This window comes from Rhinopithecus bieti, unplaced genomic scaffold, assembly GCF_001698545.2.
Source record: "Rhinopithecus bieti isolate Rb0 unplaced genomic scaffold, ASM169854v2 scaffold_41913, whole genome shotgun sequence".
Classification (NCBI taxonomy): Eukaryota; Metazoa; Chordata; class Mammalia; order Primates; family Cercopithecidae; genus Rhinopithecus; species Rhinopithecus bieti.
In genome coordinates, this window is record NW_016818964.1 from 3,090,485 (window position 1) to 3,110,973 (window position 20,489).

The 20,489-nt window shown below is 43.7% G+C and overlaps 1 protein-coding gene across 1 annotated transcript; it reads right to left on the bottom strand.

Annotated features, from left to right (window-relative positions):
- Positions 1 to 323: 323 nt before the first annotated feature.
- Positions 324 to 12,526, bottom strand: SERPINA11 (serpin family A member 11). The gene is made up of 5 exons (XM_017857861.1): positions 12,408 to 12,526; positions 7,915 to 8,560; positions 6,105 to 6,378; positions 2,633 to 2,780; positions 324 to 669 (listed from the first exon to the last, which is right to left on the bottom strand). The coding sequence occupies exons 2-5, from the start codon at positions 8,555 to 8,557 to the stop codon at positions 466 to 468; spliced, it is 1,269 nt and encodes a 422-aa protein (XP_017713350.1). The 5' UTR covers positions 8,558 to 8,560; positions 12,408 to 12,526; the 3' UTR covers positions 324 to 465.
- Between the last annotated feature and the right edge of the window lie 7,963 nt (positions 12,527 to 20,489).

Genomic DNA, 20,489 nt, shown 5'->3' on the forward strand with positions numbered 1-20,489 from the left:
CTTGAGGGGATCTAGCCCCTGATGTCTGGGCAATGACATTTTAGGACAACCTCTCTTGTCTGTGCAGCACATATTGGCCATTATGAAGGGAGACACTTGCTTACTCCTGCTGATCCCCTCTGTGTTTTCCACTATGACCCTCACCCAAAGGACGCTCAGCAAGTATCTACAATGGCGGCAGCAGCGGTGACATCTCCTGGGAGGCCGTAACACGAGGGTTGTTCTCATTTTCAACTTTCTAAGCACAGTTAACACCAGATTTGAGACAATTGTGAGTGAGTGGCTAGAAGCTGGCCCTCCCTTGTAAGCATTGCTCTTTAGTGTTCACAGAACGCAAGGTCAACTTTATTAGAATCTTGGCACACTGATGAATTGGTCCACATAGCAGCCCCAGGATGCAGGCTGGTGCTGGCCTATCTGTTTGGTCCAGGCCGAGGTAAGATAACCCCTGGCCTCTCACCACGGTTACCCTGCAACTGGGTTGACAACTTTTCCCAGGAAGAGTAAGCTCTGGGTGGTCACCTCCCAAAGGAGCAAGAGGAAAGGCCTGTTGAAGTGGGCATGTGGGCCTGACATGGTGTTCAGAGATGGGGGCTGGGAGAGGAGGCCTGAAGCAGCCCCGGCCTCGGTCCCCTTCTCACTCATGTCCACCATCGCCTTGTGTGACACCTAGAGGACAAGAGGGGATGAAGACAGCATCAGTTTGGGTGCCTTCAAGGAGAAGACACTGCGCATCCCAAGGGTTTACACCGACATCACCCATCACTCTTTAATGGGGAGACAAAAGGGCCTGAACTAGAGTGCTGCTAAGCAGGTACCAGGTTGCAAAACCCAAAAACAACTTTTAGGAGCATCTCTCCAGCCTCTGGGTATACCTGTGGCACAGGCCTTGTTGTCATTTTCTGCTACAAGCTCCACATAATCTCTCTAAGTCTCGGTTTCTCATCTATAAAATAGCTCAGTCAGCCTAAATCAATGATGTTCAGAAAGTGCTCAGCATGTCTGATGTGCCAAGCCTTCTGCCAGCCTCTGTGCCAGAAACTTCCCTTTTTTTAGCCTCATTTTCACACTACTTCCTAGGAAGAAAGGATTTTGAGGCTTTGAAAAAAGTGGATAAAACATTGGCCTTGATGATCCCTTTCAATTAACTAAAAAGCTATATTAAAAGATAGATCTAGCATTTAAGGTCAGTGTGAAAAAAAATCTTTTTTTTTTTCTTTAAAAAGCTAGGCTGGGTGCGGTGGCTCACGCCTGTAATCCCAGCACTTTGGGAGGCCAAAGTGGGTGGATCACCTGAGGTCAGGAGTTCGAGACAAGCCTGGCCAATATGGTGAAACCCCATCTCTACTAAAAATGCAAAAAACTAGCCAGGCATGGTTGTGGGCTGTAATCCCAGCTACTTGGGAGGCTGAGGCAGGAGAATCGCTTGAACCCGGGAGATGGAGGTTGCAGTGAGCTGAGATTGCACCACTGGACTCCAGCCTGGGCAACAAGAGTGAAACTCTTTCTCAGAAAAAGAAAAAAAAAAAGCTAAACTACTTCTTTTCCGTTTTTGTTAACTCTCCAACGTACACACATACACATGCACACACATGCAAATATGCACGCACACATATGGACGCATGCACACGCGCATGTGCACACACACGTGTATGTGCACACAAGACTATGTCTCCATTGCCTTGGGTGCACATTCACCCCCTCAGCTGATCCTTCCCAAATAAAAGACAGAATAATTTCCTTATGAAGTTTCTAATGAAGACTCAAATGGTAATGGACAAGTCTATCCTAAAACGAAGTGGACAGCTGAAGCTCAGGGAAAGGCCTTTGTGTCTTCTCTTCCATGATGAATGCATTGTTATTTCCAAATATGAACTCTCTCTTCCCATTAGAGGGTTATCGGTCCTTGACAGTTCCACAAGACTAGCAGTGCCACCTGCAGGGGGAGACGATCGGGACTGTGGGACTTGCTTCAGCTGATGGCACATGAGTGGCCATGGCACAGGCTGTGTGTGGGACAAGTGTTTAGAGCCATGTACACATCTTCTTTTGCTTTCCTCCCCTGGTATGAAAATGGTTTGCCCCAAACAGGGGCTTCTTTAACCTACATCCTGGAAGGGAGATGCGTGCAGCAGCCCTGTGGCTGATGGTAGTGACCTGCTTCTGACAGGTAATATGACCAGGAAATAAGCATTTGTTGCAGTAAGGCACTGAGATTCTGGGATTGTTTTGTTGCTGCAGCAAAGCTGACTGATGCACCTCTAGTTCATACCTCACTACCCTCTAGAGCTACAACAAAGGCAGGTAGAGTTTCACTGCTGCCCTGGAAGGAGGTATGAGGAATCAAAATAAAACTATCAACACCCAGGGAAATTCTGGCTGCATGGTTGACCCCAAATGACCATCAATTCTATTTAGAACCCTGTATTCCTGTCCTGAAGAATAGAAGAAACCTAAGGAAGGGGAGATAGAGAAGGGGGAGCCCATGAAAAGAAGCCTTAAAGACTGTGGTATTAAATAGTTCACATAGGACAAAAAACAGAGAACTTGACATTTAAATGTTCCACATGCCAAAGGAGAAACCTCCTCCCTGCCCCCACCTGCCCACACACATCCATATTCACCACTTTACCCTGGAGATGGTTTTGTTGAGCTGCCCAGTGACTCCTGAGAAGTCAGCTTCTAAGTTGAGTATGTCGGTGAGACCAATTTGGGGAAGTATGTCTTCCAGGTTATATGTTCCAGAAATTGAAAACCTTGGCAAGTGCAAATCCAACAGACTGGAGAGAGAAACACACAGAGAAATGCTGCTGTCTTGTTATATGTGCCACTCTTGCTCTGTATGTTGGCAGCCTGAGCTGTGGGGGAGAGAGGCATTTCCCAGCATGAGAGGCAGACAGTCTTCCCATGACACTGTTCACTACGGCGGACCATTCCACTACCCATACCAACAGCTCCCTTCTCTTTGTTCCTCCTGGAATATCTTGTGGCTGGATCTGAGAACACTCCAGGCACAGCTACATGTCTTTGTCATCTTCATCACATTTATAGAGGGCTTTCTAGGTGTCAGATATTGGCTGTGATTTTTCAAGTCTGAACTGATGGAATCCACATCATGACCACATGAGGTTAATACTGTCAACATCTTCCCACTTCCATATCTGATACATCAGCAAGTTCTGTTGGCTCAGCTTCTGAACTAGGTCCTAAATCCACCTCCTGGCATCCCCTAATACAAGCAGCCATTGTCTCTCACCCGTCTCCGCTTCAGGTTCCTCATGTTTGTTAAATGACACAGTGATGCCCCCTCCTTGGGGCTGTTGCGAGGATCTGATGGGAGATCATGTGTGTTGGGCATACGGCACAAATGAACTCTCGCTTCTGTGTTTGGGGCATCTTTACCATCTGATTGCGACATTTCCCTGGGTTAAGTTCAGAAATTTCTTTGGATCCACAGCAAATCTGCCCTTTCTCTCTGGTGCTATCGTTCTTTTTAATTATGATTTGACAGCTACCCAGGCACCTGAAAGCATGACTAGTTCATGATCAACTTGAATACTTCTGCCTCAGAAAATTGAATTCAGGTTAGAGAATCGTGGCTGGTTTGACTCCTGGGCAAGATGAGGGTCTGGATGCCTAGTTGAAGTAGGAGGACATCTAGGGCTACTTGACAAGTTTCCCATAGGCAGCACGTGGGTGGGAAGCAAGCTCCAGGCCAGTGGGCTGGGGGGTGGAGTAGACTCTAGTGGGGCAAGGGTCTGACAGACAGCCCAAAACATAGTGGGTGTTCAACAACTGTGAATGAATGCATACACGAATGGTGTGCCAGGAAGTGTAGTTCCCCTTGGCAAGCTAACCTGCCTCACGTCTGAATGGAGTGAAACATGGCAGAGTCTAAAATTCTTATATCTAAAAGCCCATACAAATGGCTACTACGATATTGTAATTCTCTGGCACAAGGAATATCTGAGATTTAGAGGAGTAATTTGGGTCAGTTTTGCTTTTAGAATGTCAAAGTGGGAAGAAGTCAAACCAAACCCTCCCTGAGGGAAAATCTACTGGTCTAGAAGAGTCTATGGCACTTCCTTCTGTGATGGGGGCAAGGAGAAGTCTCACCCCAAAGGAGCCAGGGACTATGGGGCTGAAATTAGCAACTGACTAGAGCCGTGGAGCTACATAGACAACAGGAATAATCCCTTAAATGCTGGCCTTTCCCCTTGGCCTGTGCCTCCTATTTGGTGCTTTAATCTCTGCCCAAACACAGAACACCTTCTCTATCCTTGGTACCTCAGTGTGAATGGGGTGCTGAGAGAAGCCACCTTTGGATATGTGGGTTGGCTGGTGCCTACAAGGTTGTGGTGGACTCAAGATCATCAAAAGGTGGCATCTATGTGCCCTCCCCTTGAATCTGGGTGGGCTCTGCACCACCCACCTATTGGCTCTGCCACCAATACAATGCGGCAGAAGTGCCACTATGCTGATTTTAGGGCCTAGGCCTTACCAGAGTGGTAGCTTTCATTTCCTGCCTTTGAAATATTCTGTCTTGAAGACCCTAGCTCCCATATACAAGTATTAGCTATGCTGAGTTACTGAACCTCAGCTAACCTCATGGAGACACTACCTGCAGAGAGAGATGCCTCCCAGCCTTAGTCTCCTCCAGTCAGCCCAGCACAGGCACCAGACACATAAGTGAAGAGTTCAGTGGCTTCAGCTCCAGCTACCATCTACCTCAACACATGAAAACTGCTCAGCTGAGTCCAGTTAATCCATAGAACCAAGGAAGTGATTGTCTTAAGTCATTCACTTTTGGGGTGGCTTGTTATGCAGCAAGCAGTGAGTAGAACTCAGTACCAGATTTCATCTCTGAGTACCCCATAAAAGAAGATGCACCCCCAAGAAAGTACTAGCTGGTGAAAGGGATCTAGGGAAACTAGAAAAAGCTGAAGTTGTGATGAAACTACAAACCAAAAAGCGAGTGAGATGGGAAATAGTTTAGAGATCACATAAAACAGGAACTTTAATGTTTACAATGTTCTTGATATTTAATTTTTAAAACATGTTTTAATTAAATTAGAAGCACCCTTTAACAATATAATGATAATAATATTTTTTTATTAGAGATAGGATCTAGCTTTGTTGCGCAGACTGGAGTGCAGTGGCACAATCATAGCTCACTGTAACCTCGAATTCCTGGGCTCAGGTGATCCTTTTTCCTTGACCTCCTGGGTAGTTGGGATTATAGGCATGCACCAACATGCCCAGCTATATATATATATCAACATATCTTCCCACTTCCATATCTGATACATCAGCAAGTTCTGTTGGCTAAGCTTCTGAACTAGGTCCTAACTCTACCTTCTGGCATCCCCTAATACAAGCAGCCATCATCTCTCACCCATCTCCGCTTCAGGTTCCTCATGTTTGTTAAATGGCATAGTGATGCCATTTATACATAAATATATAAATATATATATATATATTCCAAGATCTATAAAGTATGTATATACAGTACACATATATATATATTAGTTATTACTCAATTTGGTATCGTGGCAGAGTCTTGCTATGTTGCCCAAGCTAGTCTCAAACTCCTGGCCTCAAGTAATCCTCCCACCTTGGCCTCCCAAAGCACTGGGATTATAGGTCTGAGCTGCTGCACCCAGCCATGATTATTTTTCACTGTCTTTGATCTGATTTTTTGGCTGCACTTAACCACCTTCTGGTAGTGAATTGTTAAGTGGGGGGTGCGGTGGTGAGAGGAAAGCAAGAGGAAAGGAGATGGGGACTAGACAGACACCAGGAAAGTATAACAACAGTCAATTCTTAGTAAACACTTCTTATGCTCCACATACCAATCTGAGTTCTATGTTCTCTATGGGTAGAAACTCAATGAATCCACTGAGCAACCCAATGAGGCAGGTATCATGTCCTTAGTTTTACACTAAAGGCCCAAAAAAGGTGAGAAAATTGTCAAGATCACACAGTTAGTAAAGGACAAGATGGTGAGCCTAATCGAGACGTTGGGCTTTTGCAGCTGGAGTTGATCAAGACCTACTGGGGTTCTTGAGCAAGGTCAGCTAGCATCCTTCTGCTGTGACACTTACCTGGGCAGGAGCAATTTGCCCCATTTTCTCAGGGTCTCTGGCTGCAGAGAGGCCTCCACCTGCTTCATTTTTCCCGGGTCAGGGAGGACCAGAAGCGCCAGGGCATTTCCTCTGTATTCTATCTGGAGGACGGTGCAAGCCAACTCCTGGTCATAGAGGAATCTGTGCATTTCCTTTTGGTGCATCATGGGGACCCGGAGAGAGGTCCTGTCATCCACAAAGAAACTTTCCTGCTTCTGGGTCTGGTAGCGACTGAAAGGGTGCTTCCACTTGGCTTAGGACACAAAACCCGTAAGGCCATGAGAACGCTTTTCAAGAGAGCACCTCTGGGTATATACACACACAAAACCACACTTCCTCTTGGCTATGCAAGTATATGGCAAAAAAAGTAGAAAGGATACAGAGCCAGGAGACCAGAATTTAGGCCTGAGTCAGGCCTCTAGGACAAGTCACCAGTGCTTGAGCCCTAACAGCCTATGATTTTGTTCCATTTCAGAGGAACTTAGCTTCTAAGAAGCTGAAAGGTATTTTTCCATCTACGAAGCACCTTCCATGTGCTAGACATTATCTCTTAAAATTATCATAAAAATTAATAAGAAATAAGTATTATTATTCCCATATCAGGGATGATCAAACTGAGTCTTTGTGTATGTATTTAAACATACTGATTTGCAGAGCTGGGAGGACTGACTGTGCAGCTCAGGTTGCTTTTGCACACACTGAATTAATCCCTCTCAACCAAACTGCCTCTGGACAGCAACCTTCTACAGAGATGCTCGAGAACTCCTTCCTTCACCCACCCACCCCAACTCCCTAATCTTCAAACTGAAAAAGGAAAAAGAATTCAATTAATAAAACGTCTTGCATTAGGCAAAAGCCCATTAAGATGTAGTTAGAAATGCAGAATTTTGGGGTCATGGTTACATTCACATGTGTAGTATATTCTCTCTTACTTCTTATAAATCTGTCCCCACGAACACCGCTTGCAAGCACTGGTCTAGATAACAGGAGAACTGGATCATCCTGTCCTACATACCCACACCCAATGAATGACCAAGTATTGCTGATTCAGCCTCCAAAACCACAACATTATTCAAACCCACCATTCTACTTACTTTGGACCACTTTGAAAACCTCCCAACTTGTCTCTCCTTTCTCACCCTTTCTCCCTTCCAAACCACCTTCCAAATTGTAGCCAGTCTGGTCTTCCTAAAAATATGTAATCCTATCACTTCACACTTAAAACTCTTTGACAATTCTAAGGTTCGCTGAATAAAGTTGGGAGCCCTCAACGTGGCTCTGTTTCCCTCTACATTGCAACTCTTGGCTTCTTGCTATTATTCTGCTGTTGTGTTTGATGTTCTATCCCAATTAAATTTTGTTTCAGTTCTTTGAAAATGCAATGATATCTCTTTTCCCTGGACCTTTAGATATGCTGGGTTTTGCAACCTGAACCCTCTTTGCCCCACCTCTCCCAAGCTTTTTTACCTGAGTGGATAAAACTCACTGTCATGTCTTAGCTTGGGTGGCTGTTTTTCCAGGAAGCTTCTCAAGTCTGGATGGGTGTCTCTTTTGGAAACTCTGTGGGACCCAATGCCTACGCAAGGAGAACATCACCATCCCACTGAGTTATTTCGCGTCTGTACTTATTTCCAACCCACATGGACTGTGGCCAGGCAAGGGTGGGAAAGCTCTATCTTATTCATAGATTTCCCCAAGTGGTTAGCAAAGAACCTGTTAGCTGGCTCTCTGCTGTAAGAGCATTTACTTGCAGAGGCAGTGGCAATAACTCTGTCTGAGCAAGCCTCACCTTTGAAGAAGATGTAATTGGCAAGAACCATGAGCGTGTCCTGGCTGAACTCTGGGAGGCAGTCCACGACTTGCCCGTATGTTTGCCTTCTCACATAGTCATTAATCTGCCTCCCAGTTGTAACAGAATCTGTGAAGTTGGCAGAAAAGGCAAAAGCTCCATAAAGCTCCTTGATGCTGTCCAAATAGTGCTGCCGAGGCTTTAGTCGCTTGTCTAGGAACAGGGAGTTTCCTACTTTTAGTTCGAGTTTGGGGCTGGGCAGGGCAAGGGTGTGGAGGAGGCTCCGGAAACCCTGGTGGATGTTGGCTTCTGGGGTTTCTGTGAGGTTGAATCCTAGGCCTTCCAGGATCAGAGCTGAGGTGTCAGCTTGGGCCCCAAGAGAGAGCAGGGCCAGGGTGGTGGAGATGCTCACCGGCGAGAAGAATATGTTTCCAGGGGCGTCTGTTGCCAGCTCTTTGTACAAACGCAAAGCAAATTTGGTAATGGTGGGTGTGATTCTGCGGTAGGCGGGGGCTGGCTCTGAGAGCTGATGCCCAGGGGGTTGAGGCCCCTGCAGACTTTTATCTCCATGGGCAGGAAGGGATTGACAGTGGACAGAGGCCAGGATGCCTGTTCCCAGTAGCCAAAGCCAAGCTGGCCCCATTCTCTGAAAACAAGAGGGTGAACATATCACTTTTCTCCATAAATAATGTCACAATTCTCTATTGCTCATATCACAAATCCCACCTTCACAATGTGCCCATAGGGCTGCCATGAGGGGCACTAAAGAAGACAAGGCGGTGGACAATTAGGATTCTGGACACTTTCTTCTAAGGCTTCAGTGAAGGTAGCAACCCTTTATCTGCTTTACATATGGGTTTCTAAGATTTTGTTGAGTAAAAGTCTCTGGGCTATAAAACAACAATAACAACAACAGCGGCAACTCCTGGCCAGGCATGGTGGCTCACACCTGTAATCTCAGCAGTTTGGGAGGCTGAGGTGGGAGGATCGCTTGAGCCCAGGAGTTTGAGACCAGGCAGGGCAACATATGGAGACTCCCCTCTACAAAAAGTTTTTAAAAATTAGCTGGGTGTGGTGGAATGTGCCTGCAGTCCCAGTTACTCTGGAAGCTGAGGTGGGAGAATCACTTGGGCCCAGAGGGTGGAGGCTGCAGTGAGCTGTGATTGCACCACTGCACTCCAGCCTGGATAAGAGAGTGAGAATCTGTTTTAAAAACAACCACCACCACCACAGCAAAACAACTTCCATAGTTTAGCCTCCCTCCCTATTTTCTTTCCTTCCTTCCTTCCTTCCTTCCTTCCTTCCTTCCTTCCTTCCTTCCTTCCTTCTGTCCTTCCTTTCCTTCTCCCCTTCCTTCTGTTCCTTCCTTCCTTCCTTCCTTCCTTCCTTCCTTCCTTCCTTCCTTCCTTCCTTCTTACCTTCCTTTTTCTTTCTTCTTTCCAGTCATTCTTTCAATCATTCATTAACTTTCAAGCATCTACCTGGTCCAAGAAGTGCACTAGGTCCTCATTATTTAGTGGGGGAAAGAAGTAAACAAAATTTCAGATTTCCTAGAGTTTAGGGTTTAATTGACACTAGCTTAGGTGACACTCAATAGCTAAATAAGCAAATATATATGTGATGACAAATTGAGAAGAACATGCTTGGAGCAAATGTCCTGGCCACGCTGCCAGTGATGTTAGGCCTCCCTCACATCCAGCATGGCTATTGACTATGATCCTGCCCATTGGAAAGGAAAGGATGATGTGCAAACTTCGGTCAGGCCTCAAGAGAAAGAAGAGTGCCCACCCCCTTTCCAGTTGTTCATTAGCTGGAGTGGGGATGTGAGGATCGACCATCTGGACGTGTGGATGAGGACAGCCCAGGAGTGGGTAGCAAAGTAGCAGGATTGATGGAGCCTAGAGGAGTGACGAGAGACAGGAACTCTGTCTCCATGTCTCCGTCCAGCCTCTAATATCTGGGATGCCTCTTGTCACATGCAAAGGCTGAAACCTCTAAATTTTTGATTGCTGCAGGGCTGTGGGGATGATATCTGTTATGGGCTGAATTGTATCTGCCCAAAATTCATATGCTGAAGTCTAGACACCTAGTATCTCCAGATATGATCTTGTTTGGAAATAGGGTCATTGGAGATGTAATCGGTTAAGATGAGGTCATTAGAACAGGCTCCTAATCCAATAGGACTGATGTCCTTACAAGAAGGAGAAATTTGGACACAGACAGCACACAGGGAGAATGCCGTGTGAAGATGAAGGCAGAGATCAGGGTGATGCTTCTACAAGCCAAGGAACGTGAAAGATGGCCAGCAAACTAGGAGAGAGGCAAAGCTAGGAAAGGGGCCTGGAGCAGATTCTCCCTCACAGCCTCAGAAGGTACCAACCCTGCCAACCCCTTGATCTTGGACCTCCAGAACTGTGAGCCAAAAATATCTGTTGTTTAAGGTGCCCGGCATGTAGTATTTATTAAGATAGCCGTTGCAAACTAATGTGAAATCTCTTGTGCTTTAAGTTATAGAATGTGCCAGAAGAGCCTTTAGTCCAATTCCAGGGGATCAAAGTGGTACAGGAGTAGGAAGACCCCTTGTTTTAGGGCCGGCAATGCAGCCTGAGATGGAGGGGAAACTGCGGTACAAACAGTGTTGTCTCTACTCACCCTGCCCAATGTTCCATGCTCTCCTTTCCCTTTCAGTCCCATCCCCCCACCCACCCCACACACACCCTCAGGTTCTTGCAGAAGACTCATGACCACATTGCTACTGGGACGCTCCCAAACCTTGATGTCCTCAGTAAGGAAGGCAGCCTTCTCTTCTCCCTTCAAATCCAACTCTTCCACTGCTCCATTCATTGCACAGCAGCTGTGCACTGCTGACCACTTCTATCACTCCTCATTAATTTGTCCTGATAACATTTGTGTCTTAACTGGCACTTTCATATTTTTTTTTCCCAAACCAATGACTTCTGGATCAATTGCAAATGCTGTGGCAGTGCACGAGAGGTTATATTTTTGCAAATGGTTTGTAGCCCCTGGTGCCCTGAATAGTCTGCCAAACCACAAAGGCCAGCTGTCAGGAGGGACAAATGTTGTCTCATTATCCGCTATGTTGAAATGCATTTGCTGGTCAAAGTCCTGTGGGCACATCCCCAAGGCTACGTCCTCCCTTTCTGCAGCACAGTGTGGGTTCACTTAATGACAGCTCCCATACACTTCAGATTTTCTTTTGATTGAAAATTTGGAAGATGCAAATCAATTTAAAAATTGTTGTACCCCTGGGTAAAATAAAGCGACTGTGATGAAACTATTTCTGGTTTATTATTTTTATCCCATTGAACTCAGCCCCATTTTCTACCCCACTGTACCCCAAGGACCCCCTGACTTGCAAAGGACCTATTTCCCAAAGGGGATTGAATTGTAAATGAAGGGGCCTTGGAATCAAGGCTGTGCAGTAACTCACTGCCTGATAGTGTGCAAAAGCAGCTCCCTGAAACTCAGTGTCTCCCTTTGCAAAATACAAATGGTATTGCCACCTCCTGGGTGTGGGGCCATTTCGGGATTATATGACAGTCAATGTACAAAGCTCTAGGCATGGCGAAAGTACTCAATAGCAGTTTTTTTCCCTTTCTATCAAGCCTGGGGGTAATGAGGCCCAGTTCATGTCTTAATTCCTCTTCCAGAAAGATACCACAGGAAAATTAAGAACTATATTCAAAAAGTATAGTATTCTCACTTATTAAGGGTTTATGAAGTGATAGAATATTATATGCATTGTAACACTGGCTCCTGACAAAGGCATGGGGAGGGGTGTGTGTAAAGAAGGTAGGGGTGACATTTTGGATCAGCTTAATGCCTGGTGGAGGAGTGCTGCTGGAGTTTAGTTGGGGAACAGCCGGGCTCCTGAAAGCTCTTGAAACAGTCAGAAGAGTCACATTCAATGAAGAGTGGTCCTGCCCAGGTACTGGTAGTGCCCTTGTTGAGAAACACTTGTTCCGTCTTATTTAATTTAATCCTTATGAGAACCTCAAAGCACAGGGATTATCAGCTCTACTGTACACAGGGGGCAACAGATGCAGTGTTAGGACAAGCCACCTGGTGAGAGCAGGAGCAAGGAGCAGACTCCAGACCAGAGCTCCTAAGCACCCTTTTCAGAGGACAGCTTCTAGTGAATTTGCTACAGCATCATTGTCATTGTGCTTTGGGTTGTATTGTTTCATTTTCTTGCCTAACTGCCAGGAATATTTGGGGTTCTCTCAAAATTCTTGAGGGCCAAGTTTTCCATAAAAGGCGATTGAAAACCTGAAGTCCCTCCTTTAAGACTCAGAGGGAGTACATGGTTGCATTTCTTCTTCAGGGACTTACTTCTCCTATCCTTACCACCAAAGCCAGGAACACACACACACACACACACACACACACAGACACACACACACACACACAGAGAAAGGGAGTGAGGCAGTTGCTGCCCCTGCCCTCATTTTGGGCACAGGCAAAGTACTCACAGAGTGAAGGCACTGAGTGGGGGCCCGGGTCTTCAGCACTGCATCACCTCTACCCACAGGAAAATGGTGTTTGAAGATCGCAGCGACCTGGTCAATATTTGTCAGGTCAGTTCTGGGAAGTGGTATGAAGATAATGCACAGCAAACAGGAAGGGCTCTTTTTTTCCAAAGTATCTGCCCTGACTGCCTGTCCCACAAACAAATGGTGGATTGTGACTTAAGCCCAGGCTCAATTTGAGAATATTCTGATGCCAGCAGCAGGTGGTGGTGTAGTTGCGGCTGGTGCCTGTGTCCGTGGTTGTGTGATCCAGGCTCTATTCTTTTTTTCCTAACTTTTTTATTTCCATAGGTTTTGGGGAAACAGGTGGTATTTGGTTACATGAGTAAGTTCTTTAGTGGTGATTTGTGAGATTTTGACGCACCCATCACCCAAGCAATACACACTGAACCCAATACGTAGTCTTTTATCCCTTACCCCCTTCCCACCCTTTTTCCTGAGTCCCTGAAGTCCATTGTGTCATTCTCATGTCTTCCAATCCTCGTAGCTTAGCTCCACTTATGAGTGAGAACATATGATGCTTGGTTTTCCATTCCTGAGTTACTTCACTTAGAATAATAGTCTCAAGTTCCACCTAGGCTGCTGTGAATGCAATTAATTCATTCCTTTTTATGGCTGAGTAGTATTCCATCGTATATATATACATCACAGTTTTTTTATCCACTCGTTGATTGATGGGTATTTGGGTTGGTTCCACAATCTTGCAATTGCAAATTGTGCTGCTATAAACGTGTGTGCAAGTATCTTTTTCGTAAAATGACTTCTTTTCCTCTGGGTAGATACCTAGTACTGGGATCGCTGGATGAAATGGTAGTTCTACTTTTAGTTATTTAAGGAATCTCCACACTGTTTTCCATAGGGGTTGTTCCAGTTTACATTCCCACCAGCAGTGCAGAAATGTTCCCTTTTCACCACATCCACGCCAACGTCTATTATTTTTTGATTATGGCCATTCTTGCAGGAGTAAGGTGATATCACCTGCTGGTTTCGATTTGCATTTCCCTGATCATTAGCGATGTTGAACGCTTTTTCATATGTTTGTTGGCCATTTGTATATCTTCTTTTGAGAATTGTCTATTCATATCCTTAGCCCACTTTTGATGGGATCGTTTGTTTTTTCTTGCTAATTTGTTGGAATTCTTTGTAGATTCTGGATATTAGTCTTTTGTTAGATGTATAGATTGTGAAGATTTTCTCCCACTATGTGAGTTATCTGATTACTCTGCTGACTGTTCCCATTGCTGTAACAAAGCTCTTTAGTTTAATTAAGTCCCACCTGTTTAGCTTTGTTTTTATTCCATTTGCTTTTGGGTTCTTGGTCATGAAATCCTTGTCTAAGCCAATGTCTAGATGGGATTTTCCAATGTTATCTTCTAGAATTTTTATAGTTTCAGGTCTTAAAGTCCTCGATCCATCTTGAGTTGGTTTTTGTATAAGGTGAGAGATGAGAATCCAGTTTCATTCTCCTATATGTGGTTTGCCAATTATCTCAGCACCATTTGTTGAATGAGGTGTCTTTTCCTCACTTTATGTTTTTGTTTGCTTTGTCTACAATCACTTGGCTGTAAATATTTGGGTTTATTTCTGGGTTCTCTATTCTGTTCCACTGGTCTATGTGTCTATTTTATACTAGTACCATGCTGTTTTGGTGACTATGGCCTTACAGTACAGTGTGAAGTTAGGTAATGTGAAGCCTCATTTTAGTCTGGCTTTGGCTATGCAGGTTCTTTTTTGGATCCATATAAATTTTAGTATTTTTTTTCCAGTTCTGTGAAGAATGATGGTGGGATTTTGATTGGAATTGGTTCTGAATTGGTAGATTGCTTTTTGTGATATGGTCATTTTCACAATATTGATTCTGCCCATCTAAGAGCATGGGATGTGCTTCTATTTATTTGTGTCATCTGTGAGTTTTCAGCAGTATTTTGTCATTTTCTTTGTAGAGATCTTTAACCTCCTTGGTTAGGTATATTCCTAAGTATTTTATTTTTTTGCAGCTGTTGTAAAAGAGGTTGAGTTCTTCATTTGATCCCCAGCTTGGTCACTGTTGGTGTATAGCAGAATTATTGATTTGTATACATTAATTTTGCGTCCTGAAACTTTGCTGAATTAATTTATCAGTTCTAGGAGATTTTTGGAGGAGTCTTTAGGGTTTTCTAGGTATACGATCATATCATCAACAAACAGTGACAGTTTGACTTCCTCTTTACTGATTTGGATACCCTTTATTTCTTTCTCTTGTCTGATTGCTCCTATGAGGACTTCCAGTACTATGTTGAATAGAAGTGGTGAGAGTGGGCATCCTTGTCTTGTTCCAGTTCTCAGAGGGAATGCTCTCAACTTTTACCCATTCAGTATTATGTTAGCTGTGGGTTTGTCATAGATGGTTTTTATTACATTAAGGTGTGTTCCTTATATGCCGATTTTGTGGAGGGTTTTAATCATAAAGCGATGCTGGATTTTGTCAAATGCTTTTTCTGCATCTATTGAGATGATCATGTGATTTTTGTTTTGAATTCTGTTTGTGTGGTATATTACATTTATTGACAACCATCCCTGCATCCCTGGTATGAAACTCGCTTGATCATCGTGGATTATCTTTTTATATGTTGTTGGATTCAGTCAGCTAGCATTTTGTTAAGGATTTTTGCATCTATATTCACCAGGGATATTGGTCTGTAGTTTTGTTGTTGTTGTTGTTGTTGTTGTTGTTATGCCCTTTCCTGGTTTTGGTATTAGGGTGATACTGGCTTAAGAGAATGATTTAGTGAGGATTACCTCTTTATCTTGTTGAAGAGTGTCAATAGGATTTTTATCAATTCTTCTTAAATGTCTGGTAGAATTCAGCTGTGAACCCATCTGGTTCTGGACTTTTTTTGTTGGTAATTTTTAAAGTTACCATTTCAATCCCACTGCTTGTTATTGGTCTGTTCAGGGTATCTAATCCTTCCTGATTTAAGCTAGGCTTGGATCTTTCCAGGAATTTATCCATCTCCTCCAGGTTTTCTAGTTTATGCACATAAAGGTGTTAATAGTAGCCTTGAATGATCTTTTGTATTTCTGTGGTGTCAGTTGTAATATCTTTCATTTCATTTCTAATTGAGCTTATTTGGATTTTCTCTCTTCTTGGTTCATCTTGCTAATGGTCTGTTATTTTTATTTATTTTTCAAGAACCAGCTTTTTTGTTTCATTTATCTTTTGTATATTGGTGTTGTTGTTTCAATTTCATTCAGTTCTGCTCTGATCTTGGTTATTTCCTTTTTTCTGCTGGGTTTTGGCTTGGTTTGTTCTTGTTTCCCTAGTTCCTTGAGGTGTGACCTTAGATTATTTATGCTCTTTCAGACTTTTTGATGTAGGCATTTAGGGCTGTGAACTTTTATCTTAGCACTGCCTTTGCTGTATCCCAGAGGTTTTGATAGGGTGTGTTAGTGTTATAGTTCAGTTCAAAGAACATTTAAATTTCCATCTTGATTTCATTGTTGATCCAGTGATTCTTCAGGAGCAGGTCATTTCATTTTCATGTATTTGCATGATTTTGAAGGTTCCTTTTAGAGTTGATTTCCAGTTTTACTCCACTGCAGTTTGAGAGAGTATTTGATATAATTTCAATTTTCTTAAATGTATTGAGACTTGTTTTGTGGCCTATCATATGGTTTATCTTGGAGAACATTCCATGTGCTGATGAATAGAATGTATATTCTGTGGTTATTGGGTAGAATGTTCTGTAAATATCTGTTAAGTTCATTTGTTCCAGGATATATTTTAAATTCATTGTTTCTTGGTTGACTTTCTGTCTTGATGACCTGTGTAGTGCTGTCAGTGGAATATTGAAGTCCCTCACTATTATTGTGTTGATGTCTACATCATTTCTGAGATCTAGTAGTGATTGTTTTATAAATTTGGGAGCTCCAGTGTTGGGTGCATATATATTTAGGACTGTAATATTTTCCTGTTGGACAAGGCCTTTTATCATTATATAATGTCCCTCTTTATCTTTTTAACTGCTGTTGCTTTAAAGTTTGTTTTGTCTAGTATAAGTATAGCCACTTCTGTTTGCTTTTAGTGTCTATTTGTATACAATGTCTGTTTCCACCCCTTTACCTTATATTTATGTGAATCCTTGTGTGTTAGGTGAGTCTCTTGAAGGCAGCAGATACTTGGTTGGTGAATTCTTATCCATTTTGCTATTCCATATCTTTTAAGTGGAGCATTTAGGCCATTTCCATTCACCATTAGTATTGACATGTGAGATAGTATTGCATTCATCGTGCTATTTGTTGCCTGTATACCTTGTTTTTTTTGTTTTTTTTTTTTTTTTTGTTTTTTTTTTTTTTTTTTTTTTGTATGGGTCCTGTGGGATTTATGCTTTAAAGAGTGTCTGTTTTTATGTGTTTCCAGGATTTGTTTCAAGATTTGGAGCTCCTTTTAGCAGTTCATGTAGTGCTGGCTTGGTAGTGGTGAATTCTCTCAGCATTTGTTTGTCTGAAAAAGACTGTATCTTTCCTTCATTTATGAAGCTTAGCTTTGCTAGATACAAAATTCTTGGCTGATAATTGTTTTGTTTAAGGAGGTTGAAGACAGAGCCCCAATCCCTTCTAGTCTGTAGGGTTTCTGCTGAGAAATCTGCTGTTAATCTGATAGGTTTTCCTGTATATGTTACCTGGTGCTTTTGCTTCACAGCTCTTAAGATTTTTTCCTTCATCTTGGCTTTAGATAACCTGAACCTGATGGCAATGTGCCTTCGTGATGAGATCTTTTTGTGATGAATTTCCTGGGTGTTTCTCCGACATCTTGATTTGATTCTAGGCTCTCACAACGACCAAGCGGAAGTTTCCACACATATACTCCCCAAATTATTTTCCAAATCTTTTTAGATTCCCTTCTTCCTCAGGAATGCCAATTATTCTGAGGTTTTGTCACTTAACATAATCTCAAACTTCTGGAGGCTTTGTTCATTTTTTTTTTTATTCTTTTTTCTTTGTCTTTGTTGGATTGGGTTCATTTAAAACTGTCTTTGTGCTCTGAAGTTCTTTCTTCTGCTTCTTTGATTCTATTCCTGAAACTTTCCAGAACATTTTGCATTGCTCTCAGTGCTCTCCTTTACTTCCTAAAGGGTTGATTGTTTTTTATTTATGCTATTCCTTTACTGAAGATTTCTCCCCTCATTTCTTATGTATTTTTTTAATTTCCTTAAATTGGACTTCATCTTTCTCTGGTGGCTCCTTGATTAGCTTAATAACTGACCTTCTGAATTTTTTTTTCAGGTAAATCAGGGATTTTTTTGTTTGGTGGTGAGCTAGCGTGATTTTTTGAGGGTATTAACAACCTTTTTTGGCATGTTACCAGCATTGTTTTTCTGGTTCCTTCTCATTTGGATAGGCTATGTCAGAGGGAAGATCTAGGGCTCAAGGCTGCTCTTCAGATTCTTTTGTCCCATGGGGTGCTCCCTTGACGTAGTACTCACCCCCTTTTCCTAGGGATGTGGCTTCCTGAGAGCCAAGCTGTGGTGATTGTTATCTGGATCTAGTCACCCAGCAGGTCTACCAGGCTCTGGGCTGGTACTAGGGATTTTCTGCATAGATCCCTGTGATGTGAACCATCTGCAAGTCTCTCAGCCATGGATACCAGCACCTGCTCTGGTGGAGATGGCAGAGGGGTGAAATTGATTCTGTGAGGATCCTTAGTTTTTGTTGTTTAATGCACTACTTTTGTGCTGGTTGGCCTCCTGCCAGAAGGTGACACTTTTGAGAGAGCATCAGTTATGGTAGTATAGGGAGAACCAGGCTGTGGGTAGGCCCTAGAACTCCCAAGAGTATATGCCATTTGTCTTCAGCTACCAGAGCGGGTAGGGAAGGACCATCAGAGGAGGGGGACAGTGCTGTGTGTGTCTGAGCTCAAACGCTCCTTGGGTAGGGCTTGCTGTGGCTGCTGTGGGGAATGGGGTGTGGTTCCCAGGTCAATGGAGTTGTTCCCAGGAGAATTATGACTGCCTCTGCTGTGTCATGCAGGTTGCCAGGGAAGTGGGGGAAAGCCGGCAGTTACAGGCCTCACCCAGCTCCCACGCAACGCAAAAGACCAGTCTCACTCCCACCACGTCCCCCCAGACAGCACCAAGTTTATTTACAGGCAGTGGGCAGGAAGGGCTGAGAACTTGCCCCGGGCTACCAGCCTCCCACCTGTGAGAACAAGTAGGGCTTTCACACCTCTCGGCCTGTGGAGTCTGCACACCAGATTCACGCCCTCCCTTGAGTTCTGGCCAGGAGACTTCCTGTTCAGTTGGAATTGTTACAAAGTTCAGCTGGGGGTTTTCTTCTCCCTGTGGTCTTTTCCCAGTATCTCTGGCAGCCCTCCCCAAGAACACCCATGAGGCAAGTCTGAAATAGTTTTCCAAGGGTGGAAAACCCACAGGGCTTTACATGCTGCTTCCTCTACCCCTATATTTTGCTTGGCTCTCTAAATTGACTCAGCTCCAGGTAAGGTCAGATCCTTCTCCCATGATCTAGACCTTCAGGTGCCCCAGTGAGGGTGTGTGTTCAGTGGCGGACAATCCCCCTTTCCCACTTTCACAGTTTGGACACTCACAATATTTGGACTGTCTCTTGGGTCCTGCAGGAGCAACCTGCTTCCTTCACAGGTTCTGTGGGTTCTCTTGGCTTTCCTGGTTTATTCCTGCATTCGTTCTGGAACAAAGGTTCAAGATACCAGTCTTGAACCTTTGAAATTTTTTTCAAAGGTCCACACAGTGCTCTGTCCAAGTGGGAGCTGCAACCTAGTCTTGCCTTCTCTCTACCATTTTTCCCCCTCTTTTTTTTTTTTTTTTTTTTAGGCTATGTTCTTTATTGGTCACCCTCACTGCAAGAATGTGAGAGAGGCACAGTCATCCCTACTTTGTAGATGGGAAACTGAGGCTCTATGAGGTTAAGTCACTTGCTTACTAAGTGAACGGATGGGGCCACACTCAGAACTTGGATCCCATCCCCCAGTCCAAGCTTTTACCACCACACCAAACCATTCCAGTATTTTGTTGATACTGCAAATAAAATATAATCTGTATATGAATAAAAAGATTGGAAGGGGCTGGGTGGGTGGCTCATGCCTGTAATCCCAGCACTTTGGGAGGCCAAGGCAGGTGGATCACTTGAGGCCAGGAGTTCCAGACCAGCCTGGACAACATGTTGAAACCCTGTCTCTACTAAAAATACAAAAATTAGCCGGACAGGGTGGCAGGTGCCTGTAATTTCAGCTACTTGGGATGCTGAGGCTGGATAATCCCTTGAACCTGGGAAGCAGAAGAGGTTGCAGTGAGCCGAGATTATGCCACTGCACTCCAGCTTGGGTGACGGGGAAAAAAAATTGGAAGGAAATTTCACAAACAGAGAAAAAACTTTCTTCTCGTTACTTGAAGAAACCTGTGAAGCAGAATCATTGGCTCATGATCACCCATGACTCCCAAGTAAGAAGAACAAGCTTAGAATTAAATGAGTATTTATTTATGAGAGAGTCTTTTTATGATAAAATCGAGGTGACTTTTAAGTTCTTCTTTGTAGATTTTCATATTCTCCAAATTTCCTACAAAGAGCATGCATCTTATTCTTAATTAAAAACAATAAAACACTATTGTTGAAAAGTAGCATTATTTAATAGTACAAGTAAAGCTCATCCTAAAATAAGTGATTGAGGTTGGCACAGTGGCTCCAATCAAGGCACTTGTAAAACATAAAGTCTCCCAGGAGGTTTAACCTGATTCTCTAAATGGGGTGGAGGTGCGGGTGCCCATGGGTCTGCATTTGCCACTCCTACCTTGAGTGAAACTTTCGTAAGATGCTGTAATACTCATGCTTGATATTCTGTGACTGACGATTTTGCATCTTGAAATGATGGCCCAAACTAACGGCCACAGTTGATTATGTTCATGCCCTCTCTGTTTTCATGGGCATGTAAAAATCATTTTACAAATCCTCCAACCACAAGCCCCAACCTCTATACTTCACTTCCTGCCCAATAGGGATGTCCCACCTAACCAT

What these genes read in the sequence shown, in the direction of transcription:
- SERPINA11 (XM_017857861.1), bottom strand. Translation starts at nt 8,557, where the DNA reads ATGGGGCCAGCTTGGCTTTGGCTACTGGGAACAGGCATCCTGGCCTCT. An exon ending in CAATTACATCTTCTTCAAAG is followed by an intron (nt 6,379 to 7,914) that starts GTGAGGCTTGCT and finishes TTGTGTCCTAAG; the next exon opens with CCAAGTGGAAGCACCCTTTC. An exon ending in TCAACAAAACCATCTCCAGG is followed by an intron (nt 670 to 2,632) that starts GTAAAGTGGTGA and finishes CTTGTCCTCTAG; the next exon opens with GTGTCACACAAGGCGATGGT.